Genomic DNA, 18,930 nt, shown 5'->3' with positions numbered 1-18,930 from the left:
AACGCCAATATTAATGTCAAAATGCTTTAACTCGATGCGTCGCGTTGTCTTGTGTGTTCTGTGCATTTCCTGGTGCGATGTTCATGCCACCAGCAAACAGATAACAACAATAACCTGACGTCAGTGGTATTCCGATCCATCTCAATTATCTCCCCTACGTACATGAACAATGAGCGATACGGTCGAAACGATTCGCAATCACATACGAACGCTGCACGTGATTTATGTCGAGAAGTGTATTGGACATACAATATTGGACGGTTCTATGCGAGTATGTGTCAGACGACGGGAGCGTGTCGCATGTACCGAATCCTGTTTAGATCTGATGTATTTTGTTGACGAATTATGGATGCTTCTTGCACGCTGATGTTGAGCAATCAGGTCACTGTTATGTCACAGACGGACGAGGCGAGGTCCGGGAGGTTGAAGCTGGTACTCCTCGGCAACCAACACGTCGGCAAGACGTCGTTGTTGCGGCGGTACGTGAACAACGTTTACAACCCGACATATACTCACACAAGAGGTAGGCCAGCAGATTCAATATAAGCATATCACATTCCCGTGTACATCCGGGTTAGGACTTATCGCTAACAATGTGCGTGCTGAAACAGGCGAATGACGGGATCGGGTGGTCAGGCTCGCTGACTTGGTTGAAGTATGACATCGTATCCCAGTGTCCTGGATCGATGCTTATTACTCATCAATCACTTTATTATACCACACCGAAACAAGTCTCATTACTTTATTCACACAATGACCTACCTTTCAACCGATCCGAATTTCCTCGGGTGAAAGTGAAAATAGACACCACAAACAACTCTATTTAAACTGTATTGCAATTCCTCATTTCATAAGAAAATGGTATTTACAAATGAATTTTACATTTGAACTCTCAAATCACAGACTGCCCCAGTTTGACGAGGTCGTAAAATGATTCACAATGTATCGGGCTCATTGGTTAAACCTGTTGGGTACTTTTTGCGTTATTTCAGTGTAGTTCTGTAACGCACAATGAGGTTGATGTAAAGTCAGTTTCGTATCAAACGTTTTTCGCGGCAGAATATCATTTTGAGATTTCCACGATTTGCAGGTTTCCGTTTGTCAGAGCTCACTGTACGACCGAGCATGCTGCACGACTTATGTGATAGGATTAGGAGCGTAGTGTTGCAATATACAAGTGCTTCGACTTCTCAAACCGTACTGATTAATATTTATGCATCCAGGTAAATGACAGTCTAAATCTGGACTGGTTATCACACTAAGCTGCGCAGTAGGATGGAACCCAGTAGCCAGAAAACGAGACTATTCTGTAACTAATGGCTTGACATTAGTTAAGAGGGTGAGTGAGTTTAGATTTACGCCGCTTTAAACAGTATTACAGCAGTGTCACACTGGAGGACCCGGGACCGGGACGCTTTAAACGGGAAACTGTAGGCCGTGTAGGCTGCTCGTGTAGGCAGACAGATGTCAGTGGGATAGGCGGTGGGGTAACATAGTGGCAAAGGCCTTCACCCGTCACGCCGTAGACTAGGGTTCGATTCGATTCGATTATTCGGTCGTAAAAGGCAAGTAATAGCATTGTTTGGTCAGGTTCACTGCCTTGGTTGACACATGCCACTTGCGTAGATCGATGCTCATGATGTCAGTCACTGGATTGTCTGGTCCAGGCTCGATTATTTGCGGACAGTCACCTTATAGTTTTAATATTGTCGGATGCGGCGTTAGATAACAGACAGACAGGTGTCATCATGTCACGAGGATGCTGAACGTTTCGAATCTCGTTCTTGGTTTGTCTGGCTTCATATGATTGGGTTATTGTTGTTAGACTAGGATCCGGTGCTTACAATACGCTTCAAAACAAACAGACAAACAAACCACATCCCGCTCCGCGTAGCTGTGGCAAAATAAATCATTATATAACGCAATCCAGAAAAGAACAACCAAATCTAAACTTCCCAATTCCAAAGACGGGACTTGATATTTGTAAAATAATTTTTTTATAATTGATGCAGTCGATAAAGGTAATGCCATATTTCTAGGTTACACTGCCATTAAATCCTGCTGAATAAGGGATGGTGGGGTAGCCTAGTGGTTAAAGCGTTTGCTCTTCACGCAGAAGGCCGGGTTTGATTCCCCACCAGTTTCTAGGGTCAGCCGCTGTGATATTGCCTGAATATTGCTAGGCCACTCAATCAATGCTAGACAAAGTCTCCAAGCCCGATGAAGCCTTGGACATCAGGCATGTCGGTTTTGTGTACTTATACTTTCAAGAATTAATATAGCATTAGCGTTACAGTACCGTTTATATAAACTCAGTGCTTTGGCAAGTCAAAACATTTAATGGCCCTGTTGTCCGAACGCGATTTTTATTATGTTACGAATTTTACGACTGATCAATTATAGTTAATTCTCCATGTGTGATAATCTAGGTATTTTACCAGTCTAAGTAAATATTAGTAAATAATTATTATTTTACTGTCCCTCGACGATGACTTTATATGTTATTGCATTTATTATGTATTTAAAGTCATGATGGTTGAAATATCGAGTCATCCTTAAATTATAACCCACACACCCACTCACTCACTCACTCGCTCACTCATAGTTAGGTGTGGAAGTCACCAGGGATCATGTACGTGACGAGATTTGCGTGTCACAACGCGATGTCACCGTGACTGACTTTATATAGTAGCTTTTAACCATCATTTGTCAGTTCCTGATGACATTGTTTAAATCTAGCTGTGGTCATTAAAAAAAACCCTGCCAATAAATATTCTCAGACCACCAGGTCGTCCGATTCGGTGACAAAGTTTGACTCAGAGAATCCCGATGTTCACAACATCTAGTAAGGCTCGCTGACTTGGTTGATCCGTATCATCATAACACAGTTACGTTGATCGATGTCCATGTTGTTGATCACTGGATTGTCTGGTTCAGACTCGATTATTTACAGTCCGCCGCCATATAGCTGCAATATTGGTGAGTGCGGCGTGAAAGTAAACTCACTTGCGTCATGCGTACAAAAAGTTATCATTTAGTTACAGCGAAACAAAAAAGCGTGTGTTATATGCGCTTGTTATCACATGTTCATCTGGTGCGATGTATGTAGCCCATTTCTGGTGTTCCCGCCGAGATGTTGCTGGAATAGTGATAAAAGCTGCGTAAAATTAAAACTCACTCACTCACTCACTCAGCTGAATAATACCGTTTACCCCCTGGATCACCGGTTAAGACTTTGAGTCTCCCACCAATGCTTGGGTCGAATAAAAGTATCGTTTGTCAGACTCACTGACTTGGGTAGGGTAATTCTCAATCAGTCACTGGATTGCCTGGTCTAACCTCGGGTATTTATATAGGCACCAACATTAGCGTCTAGCGTCATTAGGATTAAACAATATCGTGCTGAGCCGCGTGTTGCAGATGATAAACAACGGAGCCTCTGTTATGACCCCACTGATGTTCCTCAGATGACGTCACAATATCACGAAAGCATCACGTGCATCCTGGAATTCCCCCTGTGTGCCGGAACGCTGATTGTTCTAAATATAACCATATACACACATGCAAGTAAGCAACAGGCGTTTATGTGCAGTAAGCAATGTTTTTATATGTGCTTATCATACGGGTTGGGCATTTAAGCCGGAATATGCAACAGGTATTTACGTACAGTAAGCAGTGTTTTCAATATGTTCTTATTATGAGGATTGAGAATTTAAGCCTAAGTATGCAACAGGTATTTACATGAAGTACGCCATTATTTTGTGTTCTTATAATGAGGATTGGCATTAAAACCGATATGAGCAACAGATATTTACGTGCAGTAAGCAATGTTTTATACGTTTTTATAACGTGGGTTTGGGCATTTAAGACCGATATAAGCAACAAATATTTACCTGCAGTTAGCAATGTATTTACATGTTCTTATAATGAGGTTTAGGAATTTGAATCGAACTACGCAATGTGTATTTGCATACAGTAAGAATTTATTATTTCTTTTCAGATATGTTATTTATTATTATAAGCACTAGGCATGAAATCGAAAAGAATAACTGGTATATGTATCCAGTAAGCAATATTTTATGTGTTTTTATAATAAGGATTGGAGTGAACCGACATGAGCACGAGTAAGTAATGTTTGATATGATAAGGTCTAAATCCACATCCCCATTCCTTCTCGTCTTAGTAACACCGATAACGTCGATGTGTCCTCTTTATAGAGAGTGAGGATAACGTCGATGTGTCCTCTTTATGGAGAGTGAGGATAACGTTGGATATATGCTGACTCGTCAGGATCTGGGTTGGAGTATGACTTCAGTTACACATGCCTATTCTGAAAGGCGACTAACGGGATCGGGTTGTCAGGCGCGCTGACACATCATCATGCCACATTTGCGTTGATCGATGCTCATGCGGTTGATCACTGGATTGTCAGGTTCAGACTCGATCATTTATAAACCGAGCGGTAATATTGCTGAATGCGGCGTTAAACACACCAATAACATTTGGTGTCAGCGATGGTGACGGCGAGTCAGGAGTGTAAGGACAAAGTCCAGAGACACGATCTCACTGCGAAAACTGATAACATTCCATTTGATATCAGAAGAACTGAACTATTTAGAATTTCACCCGTCCCTTGCCAGCCACATATAGTACGAAATGTGTTTTTTTTTGACAATCATTGTGAATATGTCCGTTTTGTCTGACCATACCGCAATAAGTCATATCCGCTGTGCATGATACATGGCATCAGGCGAGTTGAGTTGTGTTCACGTGACTGTTCCTAGTATGGAAATGAGAGGAATGTAGCACAGCTACTTCTGAAATACGAAAAATGTTCAGAGGTGATAATATGAAAATTGATTGTGAGGGACTGTGAGTCATTATGCTCCCCCGGCTCCCTCCCCCGACCCCCGTCAGCCTCTACGGTATATGTCGTCACGGGGCACGATACAGAACCCGCGAGGAGACTATTGAGAAAGAGGTGGTGGGGTAATGTGTGTTCGTGCGTGCGTGTTCGTGCGTGCGTGTTCGTGCGTGCGTGTGCATGTGTGCGTGTGTGCGTGGAGTTAGGTGTGTGTGCGTGCGTGTGTGTGTGTTGTGTGGGCGTGTGTGTATGTGTGCGTGCGTGTGTGTGTGTGCGTGTGGGGGTTGGGAGTTAGGTGTGTATGTGTGTGGGTGGGGGAAGGGGGAGGGTGAGGGTGTTGTACTCTTCGTTATCACTCGAGTTGCAATGGGCATTTTAAGAACATTTCAGTACAAGCGGGGTTAGTAGTGATCACTCCTTCGTACCCTTTCGAGAGGTATCGAGAGGTATCGAGAGGTAATGATAGTGTGACGTGCAATCACTTGCAGGTATACTCACTGAAAATATTATGTATTATTAACTTTACTACCTTATCCTGAATGGACACTAAGCAACATGAAGTTTCCGTAACCATCTTCTTCCAATCTCAAGTTGTCTGTTACCACTGTTAAAGACTGTGACATTCCTAAAATATCATGTCAGTGAAACCGATGGTAAAATATTACCGTATGTGACACAATTTCTTGTGGAAAAAAGGACATAATAAGCTGTGAATATCTTGTTCTTCGTGCATTTTAATCTTGTAATTACGTCACAATATGATTTGAATGACGTCACCACTATGGATGACACAACAAAACAATTGTTTGCGATGTGTCTACGTGTCAATACAATCTAATCTAATACCACTTGATCATTTTCCAACCAATCAGATTACAGAACACAGTGGTTTACAATTACGTTTATTACAAAAATGACTTTCATTGCGAATTATGATAGAAATGCTCTCTATACTGTTGCTAGATTTATTAAAGTATATTACACAGTTGCTACAAGCTATTACGTGTTGATAAGTAAAATTATATACATATATAATTATAACACCACAAACTAAAGCTATAATATTCATTTTATCTTATTATATCACGTGGAAGTCTCTGTTACAAAAGCCATGAAGACTCCACTCTCACTGTAACCTAGTGCCCTACCGGTCATTGCGGACAGGCACGTGAAATACCGGTATCTACCGTATCCTTGATAGCGTACTTCTTGTTTACATTATCAACAAAACTGGCATGATGAAATACCGTCATCATCCTGCGCCTGCTTTTATTCAGAATATAAATATTGTATTAATGCAGAAATTTACCCTTCTAAGATTAGTCACCACAGAATGCGTACGCTTGTTAAATTTAGATGTAACGCTCATAACATTAAAGTCCAAGCGGCACGATTTGCTAGAACTACAAATGCAATAGATATCCAATGTTTCTGTAATTTATCGCAAGAGGATCAGTACGCTCTACTACTAATATGTCCGAAGTAATATTTAGAAGTAAGAGACACATGGTTGACATTTATTTTACAACCAATCGTCGAGACATGAATTCTATATGCTACATCGCACAGAAAACATTCACTTATTGTTTAAGGTGGCGTCTGAGTTGCACCACATGCTTACGTTGAGATAATAAAAGGAAGATTGTAAACGTGTCTTTATGGATTTATGCATGATCCTCTAACTCGCGTATTTACTGGTGTGGCATAGTTGCACAGTTTACACATGTGCTGATGACCTCAGGGTCAACTTATGCAAATATATACCCTTAGTGTCCACATGTACTGACTTGTCTCTGAAGATATTACAACATACCACTCCTTTTGTCCCTGTAGATATTCCACAATCCCTCCTTTGTCCCCACCCCAACCCCCACAAACCCACACCCACACCCACACCCACCCACACACCCACACACACCACTTTGTCCCTGTACATACCCCAGGGGTAAATTTACTCACTGTTTGGCCAAAGGCGAATGTGAAACGCGTTTCCACGATCATCGATAGCTGTGAAATATAATGATCAATGTTATAACAACCATTCATGAATCACAGCTGATACTGAGTCATGGAAGTGTACAAACACCAGTTTCGTATTTTTTCTCAGAAAACGGCCTGTATGGCAAAGACCAAAACTGGTGAAATACAACCTGAAGGGATTTGATGATGCACAATGGAAACACAACTTTACAATACCAAGAGTTATCGTCCATGATGTCTGTCAGAAACTTCAATCCAACATCGAAAGCTATCCTGTGTGAGTGGAGCTTTGGCCACGGAGCCCGATAGCTGTCACCGTGATTTACCTGGCCAGCGTCTGTATAATGTCGCACCGTAAGGACTCTCTTTGAAATTCATAATCCTACACTGTGACAGATCATCCGTGAGGTCTGTGACTGCATATGCCAAGAAGTGGTCCTGACGCTGTGAAATTTCCAGAATGTCATGCATTACTATAAGCAGGTCGTCCAGGCTTCAAGAACAAACGGAAGTTCGCAATCTGCGCCGGGACAGTTGATACCACCCAACCCGCTCCACACCCACCCCGCCCTCACCCCACCCTCACCCCACCCTCACCCAACCCGCTCCACCCCCACCCCACCCTCACCCCACCCTCACCCCACCCTCACCCTCACCCAACCCGCTCCACACCCACCCCACCCTCACCCCACCCTCACCCAACCCGCTCCACACCCACCCCACCCTCACCCCACCCTCACCCCACCCTCACCCAACCCGCTCCACACCCACCCCACCCTCACCCCACCCTCACCCCACCCTCACCCCACACCCACCCCACCACCACCCTCACCCCACCCTCACCCCACACCCACCCCACCCTCACCCAACCCTCACCCACCCCACCCCACCCTCACCCCACCCTCACCCCACCCCCACCCCACCCTCACCCCCAGTCGTTATCCATATTATTGTCATACAGACGACGTCAAGGCTGGTGGAGGCTTTATTTGATGACTGCTACATTCTTACTGATGTCTGTATTGGATGACCATGACCAGTACATGAAGCCCGAGCGTTCGTGACAAGGACCTGAATGCTGCAGCATTCCAGCATCAGCAGAATGGATTCAAACTGTTGGTGATGGACACCATGATGTTGACATGCCAGCAGTATTGATGGTGGACACAACCTATTTGTTCCTGGTTGTTAATACCTGACAGTGACCGGGGAGGACCCGCTCCTGCGTGTATCGGCGCAGCAGCGCCCCTATGGCGATCGAAAGTATCTTTGAGCTTTTCAGGAGTCATTGGAGAATATTTATTTAAAGAACAGATGTGAATGTGTACTTTGTTCCGACACTAGCTGTAGCTGCAGTGGAACTGCACATTATCTGCGAAAATGCAAGCTGCGCGCTTCAACCTGAGTGATTCTGTGTCGAGAATGATGATCCGGGCGTTGGCCTGCAAATGGAGCAATTGACACAAAACAATGCCAATGGAGGTGCCCTTCCAGACTCACTCTCTCGCTCACTCACCCACTCACTCACTCACTCACTCACTCTGTAGCAACGAGGATCCAGACTGAAAACTGAAACGAAACGTTGTTAGAATACATACTGGACATCGCTTGATTTTCGTTATGTTAATTTAACATAAGTGAGTATTGTACATGTACACAATGAAGATCAATTCTTCTATGTGAATGGTTATGCAACAAATATATAACATTACTTCTTTTTATGTTACATGGTTAACTAGAGGCTGCGTTTTATGAAGAACCAGGACAAAGGAACACATTACGCTTCATTAAGCTGACAAATGTCATAAAGGGTGTTTCAGAATGTCAGTGCGTTTACATAAAGCATAGGACCCCTTGGACAGTATTTGCCTCAGGGGTTTTCGAATTATTTTCTTGCTCCACCTCCACCCCACTTTTGCAAAGTTTGCCATAGGTGCCCCAAATGTGTTAACATGATGAAATTTGTCTCCGGGGTAAATCATGGCATGGTAACTAGACTTAAGGCGACACGTGTTTCCTAAATATAGATACAGTATAAACTGTTATCTACCAGGTCATGATGCGGTTAGTCAGCTGTGATCTATGACGTCACAGTACACATCACGTGCTCACTCGCCCCATCACACGTTCAACCTTTCCATGTAAAACAGCGGTTTGATATAAAGAGAAGTGTTAAAGGGGCACTGATGCGGAGCGAATAATGTTTCTCGCCAACGGTCTAATTACGAAACCAAACCGCAATTTGGTCAGCGCCCGCTCCTTCGTCCGTGACGGACAAAGGAACTGGGCTCCTGTCCATATTAGCAGAATTTTTTCACCTAAACAGTCAGGGGGCCGGATGCCCATCATATGCCATTTGTTTGAAAATATCCATGGTATTCCTTGTCCGATCGTAACCAAATATACCAGCAGTGTAGTACTTTTAGGATGCTTGGATGGTATAGTTACTGATCCAATTTGATCCTATTTCTGCGTTTTTAACCTCGATATTTAATCATGTTACATCAAAATATAATGTCTACAGGCACGTAGCAAGCCATTTGTTTCAGTACGGAAGATTGCAAAGCTTTATATTTAGGTAGTTTTGAGTGTTGGTTGAGCTGTGATAGCAAATAGCATACGTAAATTTTGGTAGCTATGGTAGCTACAATTCTTTCTTATTTATGATAAGAAAAACACACAGTTGATTTATTTGAATTCGTAAACAAAAAACGATGACTTTGCCTTTGGTAGAGAGATCTGAAATTTTTCTTACGTAAAAAACCCCTTATTTCACCTATTTACCAAAGTACACAGCAAATGCCAGTGTGTTTTCCTTATGTAACTAAATTCCGTTGGTATCCTCAAAACAGTTTCGGGCCATAAGTGTTTTCAGGCTGCATGCGATACAGAGATTACATCTTCCTTGCTGTAACTCGCGCTTGATGGTGTAAATACACGTGCTATTTGTCATAATTCCCTGGATGGTCAATTAATGATTTTTTAACAGGTATAATTAGTAGTAACACCACTTTTACTCAACAAAGATTCCCATTTGGCATTTCTCCTGTCTGGAGTAAATACTCAACATTATAAATTAAGGTCTGTAATGGCAAATGTATTGTATGTTATGTAACATGTGCATGTAAGTGATGCAAGAGGTTTTATCAGCTGAGTTACAAAAGCAAACATCGATCAAAGGATTAACCGATAACACACTGATTGATTAATTACTTTTATCTTCTAGCGGATTTGTCAAAAGGCAGAGTGTGTAGATGACAACACCCTGTCGTAAAGTGTGAGTGCAAAAACAACATCCTCCCTTCAAAGAATTAACCACCCTTGCGTTGATTGATTGATTGCTCATTATTGGTTAACTAAATTACTTAGAATAGTGGACATCATACAATTAGTTGCCAGGTGTGCTATCTTGGGAGACCAATGAGAGGTTTATCTGGTTTTCACCAACGAAAGACGTGAAACGATGTGTTACTTTTTCGCAAATGAGACAGTTGTAAGACACGCGACACAGAGCAGGATTATTTACCAGCTGCAGATGAATGGAATACGATTTCTTTTATGTGGATATTGATGGATACACTCCTGAACAAGGTAGTAGCCTGACATTGTTGCTATAAAATTAGTCTGTTTTACATTCATTATTTGCATTTTGGTTTAATTTATTTATTGTAGCATTCAGCAGAATCTGTATCACAGAAAACAGACACTAGATCGCGTATGTGTGTGAAATAGGATCCACATTGGCAATCTATACAATGTATAAATGTTGCTGTTATGTTAGAAATTTACTATGAGTATAAGCAGATCGTGTGTTCTTTTGTTAATTTTCAGAATCATACAAATATGACAATAAACTAATTAGGGTTATGAGGCAAAATATAGAGACGTACATTGGCTTCGTTATTTTTCCGTCCCAGTAGTTTTTTACCATTTCTACCACTGGCAGATGATTAACCTTCAAAGTGTTTCATTTGTTTTCATAATACATTTGTAATGAAGTAAAAGTGACTTCACCTCAGTTGATCTGTCTGTAATTAAACTATCAGTTGCGCCTACGGACTGCGCAGCAGAGGTCACGAACCAGTCACGAATTCTGGGATATCATCCGGGTACTCACGGGAGAAAAACAATAACAAAAGTTTACACCAGTCCACGGAAATTGCTCCGCATTAGTGCCCCTTTAAATGACGAGGTCGGTGTACTGACCAGGGAGGGAGGATGTTTTAGTTTCCTTAGGAGATGAAAATGTTAATGTATGCGTGTTTGAAGATGAAATACATACCCGGTAAATAATACCACTTGCCAAATATGCCAAATATACCACGTGACGTTGATTTGCCTGACGTATGACGAGACGAAGAAGCTAGTGAAGAAAGGAACAGCCGGGTGTGCGAGAAAGGATAGTGACGGCACAGCACGGGTTAATGAATAAATAACTTTGTCGGCACTTGTGGACGTGGTTCTCCAACACCTGGCTGTCCTTTCTTCTGCACTCCCCCCTCGTAACAGTGTCCATAATTTAATGTTAGTTTGTTAAACAACTTGTTTCATTTTTACGACCAACATCCTGCAAAAGCATCTTAGAGCTGGTATGATGTTTTGATTACGATCATCGTTTCAGTGAGTATTTTATATTTTTTGGTTTTCGAGATTGCAAATCATCGGTACGCTTTTGGGCCAAACGGACTAAAACAACGGCATGACCTGTCCACCGACTCTTTGGACACACACGTACAGAGGCACCTAGACACTATTTGTTAGGAGTTGGGGGCCCGTCTCACAAAGCGATCTTGTATATGTTAAAGTAAAGGAGATAAGAGAGTCGTGGCGTTATGATTGCTTTTGTGAAACGCGGCCCTCAGACATATGACATAATGTGCTTTAATTCCCTTTGCAGAGTTATAATCCGTTGGTCCCGTCCGAATCCAGGACCACCTCTAATTAATACATTGCTAGATTTGTGAGAACCAACGAGGTGAAATAGAAGATCAGCGTCACTGCGGGATTCCATCCCACATTAAGCAGACCTTTCAAATGCCACCTTAAACACAAGTTGCATATTCAGTGATGATTTAGTCTGTTTCTGTATTACAGGTGGCGACATGTTCGAGAAGGAACTGCGGGTCGATGGCCGACGAATTAAACTGCACTTTGTGTAAGTTTGAGCCATGCGAATGGCGTTTCTGAAAAGTGTCACTTCACCCAGCCCGGATATTGTCAAGATCGGAAGTACTGATGGCACGTTGTTGTTTAATATGGTTAACTTATATTTTCAAAATCTTGAGATGTTGAAAGCTGAAAAGATAAGAGATGCGGCTATTTGTGAACTGGCTGTTAAAAGCCTGACTCCCGGATGGGACTCAACCACAAAGTTCTAGAATTTGTACTTTACTAAGAATTCCCAAACATGACATATGTTGCATTTGACTTATTTCTAAATGGCATCGTGTAATCATACATTTTAAGCGGTTTTTCATGCCTACATGTTGCAAGCAGTTTCAGCGGCATATTCATATATAACCTGGGGATATATGTGCAGACACTTGGGGATATATGAGCAGACACTTGAAAATAATTAGAACAGCAGACACTTCTTGATACATGAGCAGACACTTGAGGATATATGACCAGACCCTTATTGGTACATGAGCAGACACTTGAGGATATATGAGCAGACACTTGAAAATAATTAGAACAGCAGACACTTCTTGATACATGAGCAGACACTTGAGGATATATGACCAGACACTTCTTGGTACATGAGCAGACACTTGAGGATATATGATCAGACACTTCTTGGTACATGACAAGGCATTTGGGGATATTTGAGCAGACACTTGAGGATATATGAGCAGAAACTTGAATATGATCATAACAGCAGACACTTGAATATAATCATAACAGCAGACACTTCTTGATACATGATCAGACACTTGGGGATATATGAGGAAACACTTGGGGATATAGGATCAGACACTTGAGGATATATGATCAGACACTTGAGGATATATGATCAGACACATGAATATAATCATAACAGCAGACACGTTTTGATACATGATCAGACACTTGGGGAGATATGAGCAAACACTTATCGATATATGATGAGACACTTGGGGATATATGATCAGACACTTCTTGATACATGAGCAGACTCTTGAAGATATATGAGCAGGCATTTGGGAATATATGAGCAGAAACTTGAATATAATGTAATTATAACAGCAGACACTTTTTGATACATGAGCAGACACTTGGGGATGTATGAGGAAACACTTGGGGATATATGATCAAATACTTGGGAAAATATGTTCAGACACTTCTTGATATATGAGCAGACACTTAAGGATATATGAGCAGACACTTGGGGATATATGAGCAGGCACTTGGGGATATATGATAAGACACTTGGGGATAGATGTACAGACACTTGAATATATTTATCACACTTGAATATATTTGTGACAGCAGACACTTTTTGATATATGATCAGACACTTGGGGATATGTGATCAGACACTTGGGGATATATGAGCAAACACTTGGGGATATATGATCAGACACTTACGAATATATGAGCAGAGATTCCTGGACATATTAATACTTGATATATGACCATACACACATAAAGAATGAGGAATTTTCTTATGGATATACAACTTCTTTCTTCTATATCGGCAGGATACAGAAGTTGTATATCCATAAAACGTCCTAATTTTTCATCTTTACATCACATCAACTTCTAAAAATGCTTATCGAAGACGTCAGAATTTGACAGATGAACAGAAAAATAAGAACATTATAACACATAATGTATGAGTAGAGCACAGTGATATACGAAGAGTATATCCTGTGCTCTGTTTCTTTGAGTGTCTGCACAAACCATTTGCTCATGGCCGTTACCTGAAGTTTCATCATTCAGTATAAGGTTCAGTCAGGGTAGTCAAGTGGTTACGGCGTTCGCTCGTCATGACGAAGATGCAGGTTCGATTCCCACATGGGTATGTTTCTGGTGTGATAATGCTGGAATCTTGCCCAAAACGACAGCTCAGTCAGTGAGTCAATCACTCCGTGGTAATGACAGACTGCTGACATTGCACAGTAATTATACCAGCTGTTTTGTCATTTGTTTTAAACCACTGTTAATACTAAGAAACGCATAATTTTGAATTCAACATATGTTGCACTTATTTCAAAAATCAAATTGACTATCCACAGAACTTGGATTTCCTTGATTTATAAAAATCTTCATATAAACTAGGTATTATAACCCATATGCCGGCCATATCTATACACTGGATATTACAAATTATATCCCACCCATATATAAACTGGGTGTTAGAGCGCATATCCCACCCATAGATAAAGTGGGTGTTACAAGTCATATCCCACCCATATAAAAATGGATGTGACAACCCATATCCCACCCACAAATAAACTGGATATTACAACCCATATCCCACCCACAGATAAACTGGATGTTACAACCCATATCCTACCCATATGTAAACTGGATGTTACAACCTATATCCCACCCCCATGTAAACTGGATGTTATAACTCATATCCCACTCATATACAAACTGGATGTTACAACCCATATCCCACCCATACATAAACTGGATCTTACAACCTATATCCCACCCATATACAAGTCCATTAGAGTCCATATCCCACCACAGTGCTAACTCTACACCATGTCTGTTTACAGGGACACGGCCGGGCAGGCTGACGTCAAGTCCCTCATTAGGAGTATATACAGAAACGCAAACGTAAGTCTACATACATCGTATACAGTGCGGTTCGATTTCCCATGCAAGAGGCGACTAACCACGGGTCAGCCTCGCTGATTAGCTTGACATATGTCAGAGAGTATCACTTACGTAGATCGATGTTCGTACTGTTGATCACTGGATTTTCTGGCCTAGAATCGATTCTATACCTCTGTGATACACTTAAGAGACTACTGAGCGTGCTGTTAAACACGAAACCTAAGGCAGATGTGACATTAAACAATAGTGTGCCTGATTAAATACAGATTTTCTGTTTGGGATCCTGATACTTTACTGGGACATAACCCTGTCCAAACATGACTGATCTGTTGAATCATGTTCTGGTTTCGCAGGGCATTATGGTTGTGTTCGACGTGACGAACCAGAAGAGCTTCGATACGGTTGATGGATGGGTGGAAAGAGTGACAAAGGTAGGTCGCCGAACATTACAGAGAACTTAAAGACGATTGTGAACAGGCAACGTTGGGCGCAGATCATAGAGGACAACTAAGAAGAATTCGGGATATAGTTTGTGTTAGTCAGTCCAAAACATTTAACTTGCTGACAGAATATACTTTACGAATCTGAATTTTGAATAAGTATGAGTCTGTTGATGAAAAGTAATAAATGAAATATACGAGTGTAATGACTTGTCTGTATCATGGTTCATTTATACTGGTGATGGTTATTTTCAGGAAATTGAACCCCAGCCACATGTGATGCTGGTCGGCAACAAACATGACCTCAAAGCCCACAGGGAGATACCCATAAGTCAAGCCCGTGCGGTAACTATACAATTGAGAGTCATGAACAGGGTGGGGTCGGTGAGAAGGCGGCAACAAAATTTCAGGGGGAGGGGTCAGGAAAAGGGTGAGCACAGAAGGAAGAGAGTGGGGTCAGTGTGAGGGCAGGGAGAGAAGGAAGAGTGAGGAGTCAGTGTGAGGGCATGGAGAGAAGGAAGAGTGAGGAGTCAGTGTGAGGGCATGGAGAGAAGGAAAAGTGAGGAGTCAGTGTGAGGGCATGGAGAGAAGGAAGAGTGAGGAGTCAGTGTGAGGGCATGGAGAGAAGGAAGGGCGAGGGGCCAGTGTAAGGGCGGGGAGAGAAGGAAGACTGAGGAGTCAGTGTGAGGGCAGGGAGAGAAGGAAGACTGAGGAGTCAGTGTGAGGGCAGGGAGAGAAGGAAGACTGAGGAGTCAGTGTGAGGGCAGGGAGAGAAGGAAGAGTGTGGGGTCAGTGTGAGGGCATGGAGAGAAGGAAGAGTGAGGAGTCAGATATTGTAAGATATTGTAAGACATTGACATTGTAGTCATTACTTTATTTCTGAATCAGACTTTATGAGCAATGTTCAAGTCTCTTCCTAGAGTGATTATTTGCTATGGGACATTTGACACTGGTCAGCAGCAGGCTTGTCATACATCTAACTCTAGGTAGGTGTTGTAGCTTTACTTATTTCAGTACGTAACTTCCTCTTGTCTTTACAGAGAGCAGATTTTTTCTGTGCGCCCTATTATGACGTTAGTGCAAAGACAGGTGACAATGTCAAAGAAGCCTTTGAGACCTGGATCCGTGAAACATGGCGGAATATACACCCGGTAAGTCTGACATGGGACAAGTGACTTTTCTGTAGGCGTTAGCCAGTATACAACCGGTAAAACTAACGTGGGACAAGTGAATCGGTCTGCATGTGTTAGCCTCTACACAACTGTTAAGTCTGACGTGGGACAAATGAATCGTTCTGTGTCTGTTACCCACCATACGACTGGTAAGTCTGACATGTAGCAAGTGAATTGTTCTTTCTGTTTAGCCAATATACAACACGTAAGTGCTACGCTTTGGTGAGTCCCGTGCATCCCCAGGGGACTAAAGGGCTACTATACGAGCCGGCAGTGAAACTAGTACATGGTATCTGTTTTTGAAATCGGGGTTAAAGCGTCCGATAGTGGTTAAAGCGTTCGATAGTGGTTAAAGCGTTCGATCATTACGTTGGAGATCCGGGTTCGTTTCCTCACATGGGTACACCCTGTGAAACCCGTTTGTTTTGTCCCTGCCGTGACTCAATGATTGCTAGAATATTGTTAAATAAATATGTTAAAACTAAACTCACTGACACATTAGAAAACGCCCAACTATAGTTACACAATCAACTGCAGAGTAACCATTCACCGATCAAACATAATATTTGGACTCTACCAAGATGGATGTTTTACCTGAGAACTTTGTTACTACTATTTAGTCAAAACAAAGCAACAAAAAACATTGATGGTCTCCCCTCATTTTCAGAATGCAGACACAGAATTCGGTAGATCTATCCACATTGAAGAAACCGATGAAGAGAGTAAAGCAAGGTGCTGCACGAGCTGACGCTGCCAGTATCAACGTGACCTTCACCTTCATTCTATAGAGAACATGAAAACGGAAACTGTCATCTGTTTGTGGAGTGACTTAAATCACAGACGTGCTCAAAGACATTGCACACCATCGAACAGGCTCCATAGAGCACCTGGACATTATGGTGGCCAGTCCACACTGACTTCAAACTGGATGCACGTGCAGACCCTAAATTTGCTGGTCTGTCGCGGAAGGTTGACTGGCAGAACGTCAGTTGGAACTAAACTGTCAAATCTGCAACGACCATATGAAGTTAAAACCCGGGATCCTGGCATTGCGGAGCTGCTGCAGTAATGTATGAGTTTAGTTATGTTTACGCTGCTATTAGCAATACTCTAGCAAGAGCACAGCGGGGGACACCAGAAAGAGGGTTTTACACGTTGTACCCACATATGGAATTGAACCAGGTCTTCTGCATGGCGAGCTAACACTTGACCCACTGCCCCTGTAGCAGTGAAAGAATCGGGTCATCAGTAACACCAACGGGAAAGCCATGTTGCCCGCTATTACAAAGTGACCTGGTTGTTTCTCATTTTTATTTCTCTATGTTCTCATAATTTTTACCTTGCCAACTGAACATTTAAATCTCAGAATTTTATTCATTGGTTTGTGTCGCAGGAGGGTAAACTCAGTAGTTGGAACAGTGAAACAAAAGCATGTGTGGTATGTGATATGCGCTAACTGAAACCAACCCTACTTGTTCTCGGTATGTCAGTTAATGTGCTTAATCCCATGTAATACAAGCCAATAACAGACCAACCCTACTTGTTCTCGGTATGTCAGTTAATGTGCTTAATCCCATGTAATACAAGCCAATAACAGACCAACCCTTCTTGTTCTCGGCATGTCAGTTAATGTGCTTAATCCCATGTAATACAAGCCAATAACTGACCAACCCTTCTTGTTCTCGGTATGTCAGTTAATGTGCTTACCCTATTTGTAATACAAGCCAATGCTAGGCCAACCCTTCTTGCTCTGGTGTTTCAGTTAAAGTGGTTAATCCCATGTAATGCAAGCCAATAACAGAGGAGGCCTTCTTGTTCTCGGTGTGTCAGTTAATGTGCTTAATCTCATGTAATACAAGCCAATAACAGACCAACCCTTCTTGTTCTCGGTGTGTCAGTTAATGTGCTTACCCTCCTTGTAATACAAGCCAACAACAGACCATGCCTTCTTGTTCTGGTGTGTTTCAGTTACAATGCTTAATCCCATGTAATGTAAGCCAATAATAGAGGAGGCCTTCTTGTTCTCGGTGTGTCAGTTAATGTGCTTAATCCCATGTAATACAAGCCAATACTAGACCAACCCTTCTTGTTCCCGGTGTGTCTGATCATGTGCTTACCCTCCTTGTAATACAAGCCATTAATAGCGATTTGAAACTATGACTGTAAGTGGTAATGTTTTTGTATGTATGTGTTATTGCGTGAGCCCCTTAAATGCCTTTCATTCGATGATATGCAACACGAATGACATCGTCACTTTTTGCTGTGTCATTCCGTCACATCTACACCACAATAAAGTATATACCTTGTCAAACCTCTTCGATGTACACTGACTGCTATCACATGTTTATTGATGCGAGTCGATAACAGTTTCACTCTCCGAGGAACGATGTATAAGTTATAATCAATCAAGGCGAAATTCCATTTATCATCAGGTATTCAGAGAAGTTTCAGTGTGTGTATGGCGGGAGTTTAAGAATGTCAGATCAGAGAAAAAAGTGATTAATATCATGAGCATTCATTACTATATATGTCGAACAGGGTTTGTTTAGTTAGCCATTCTAATGCTACAGGGTTGCTTGTTTGACGCCGCATTTACCCATATTCAAGCTATGTGGCGACTGTCTGTGAATGATCGACCCTGGACCAGACAATCCAATGATCAACTTATAGCTGGGGTATAGGGATATTGCTGAATGCGGCGTAA

The 18,930-nt window shown here is 42.0% G+C and overlaps 1 protein-coding gene across 1 annotated transcript; it reads left to right on the top strand.

Moving 5' to 3' along the window:
* The first annotated feature begins 153 nt into the window (after positions 1 to 153).
* On the top strand, positions 154 to 18,721 carry LOC137259298 (uncharacterized). Its single transcript, XM_067796931.1, has 7 exons — positions 154 to 523; positions 11,939 to 11,999; positions 14,554 to 14,614; positions 14,968 to 15,045; positions 15,310 to 15,399; positions 16,095 to 16,205; positions 16,894 to 18,721. The coding sequence occupies exons 1-7, from the start codon at positions 346 to 348 to the stop codon at positions 16,972 to 16,974; spliced, it is 660 nt and encodes a 219-aa protein (XP_067653032.1). The 5' UTR covers positions 154 to 345; the 3' UTR covers positions 16,975 to 18,721.
* Positions 18,722 to 18,930: the final 209 nt, after the last annotated feature.

This window comes from Haliotis asinina, chromosome 13 (genome assembly GCF_037392515.1).
Source record: "Haliotis asinina isolate JCU_RB_2024 chromosome 13, JCU_Hal_asi_v2, whole genome shotgun sequence".
Taxonomy (NCBI): Eukaryota; Metazoa; Mollusca; class Gastropoda; order Lepetellida; family Haliotidae; genus Haliotis; species Haliotis asinina.
This window is presented reverse-complemented; position numbering and strand designations above follow the sequence as displayed.

Bases quoted from the DNA above. Each gene is read 5' to 3' on its own strand.
- LOC137259298 (XM_067796931.1), top strand. From the start codon at position 346: ATGGATGCTTCTTGCACGCTGATGTTGAGCAATCAGGTCACTGTTATG. The intron at 524-11,938 runs GTAGGCCAGCAG...TCTGTATTACAG, and splicing joins GACATATACTCACACAAGAG to GTGGCGACATGTTCGAGAAG. The intron at 12,000-14,553 runs GTAAGTTTGAGC...GTCTGTTTACAG, and splicing joins CGAATTAAACTGCACTTTGT to GGACACGGCCGGGCAGGCTG.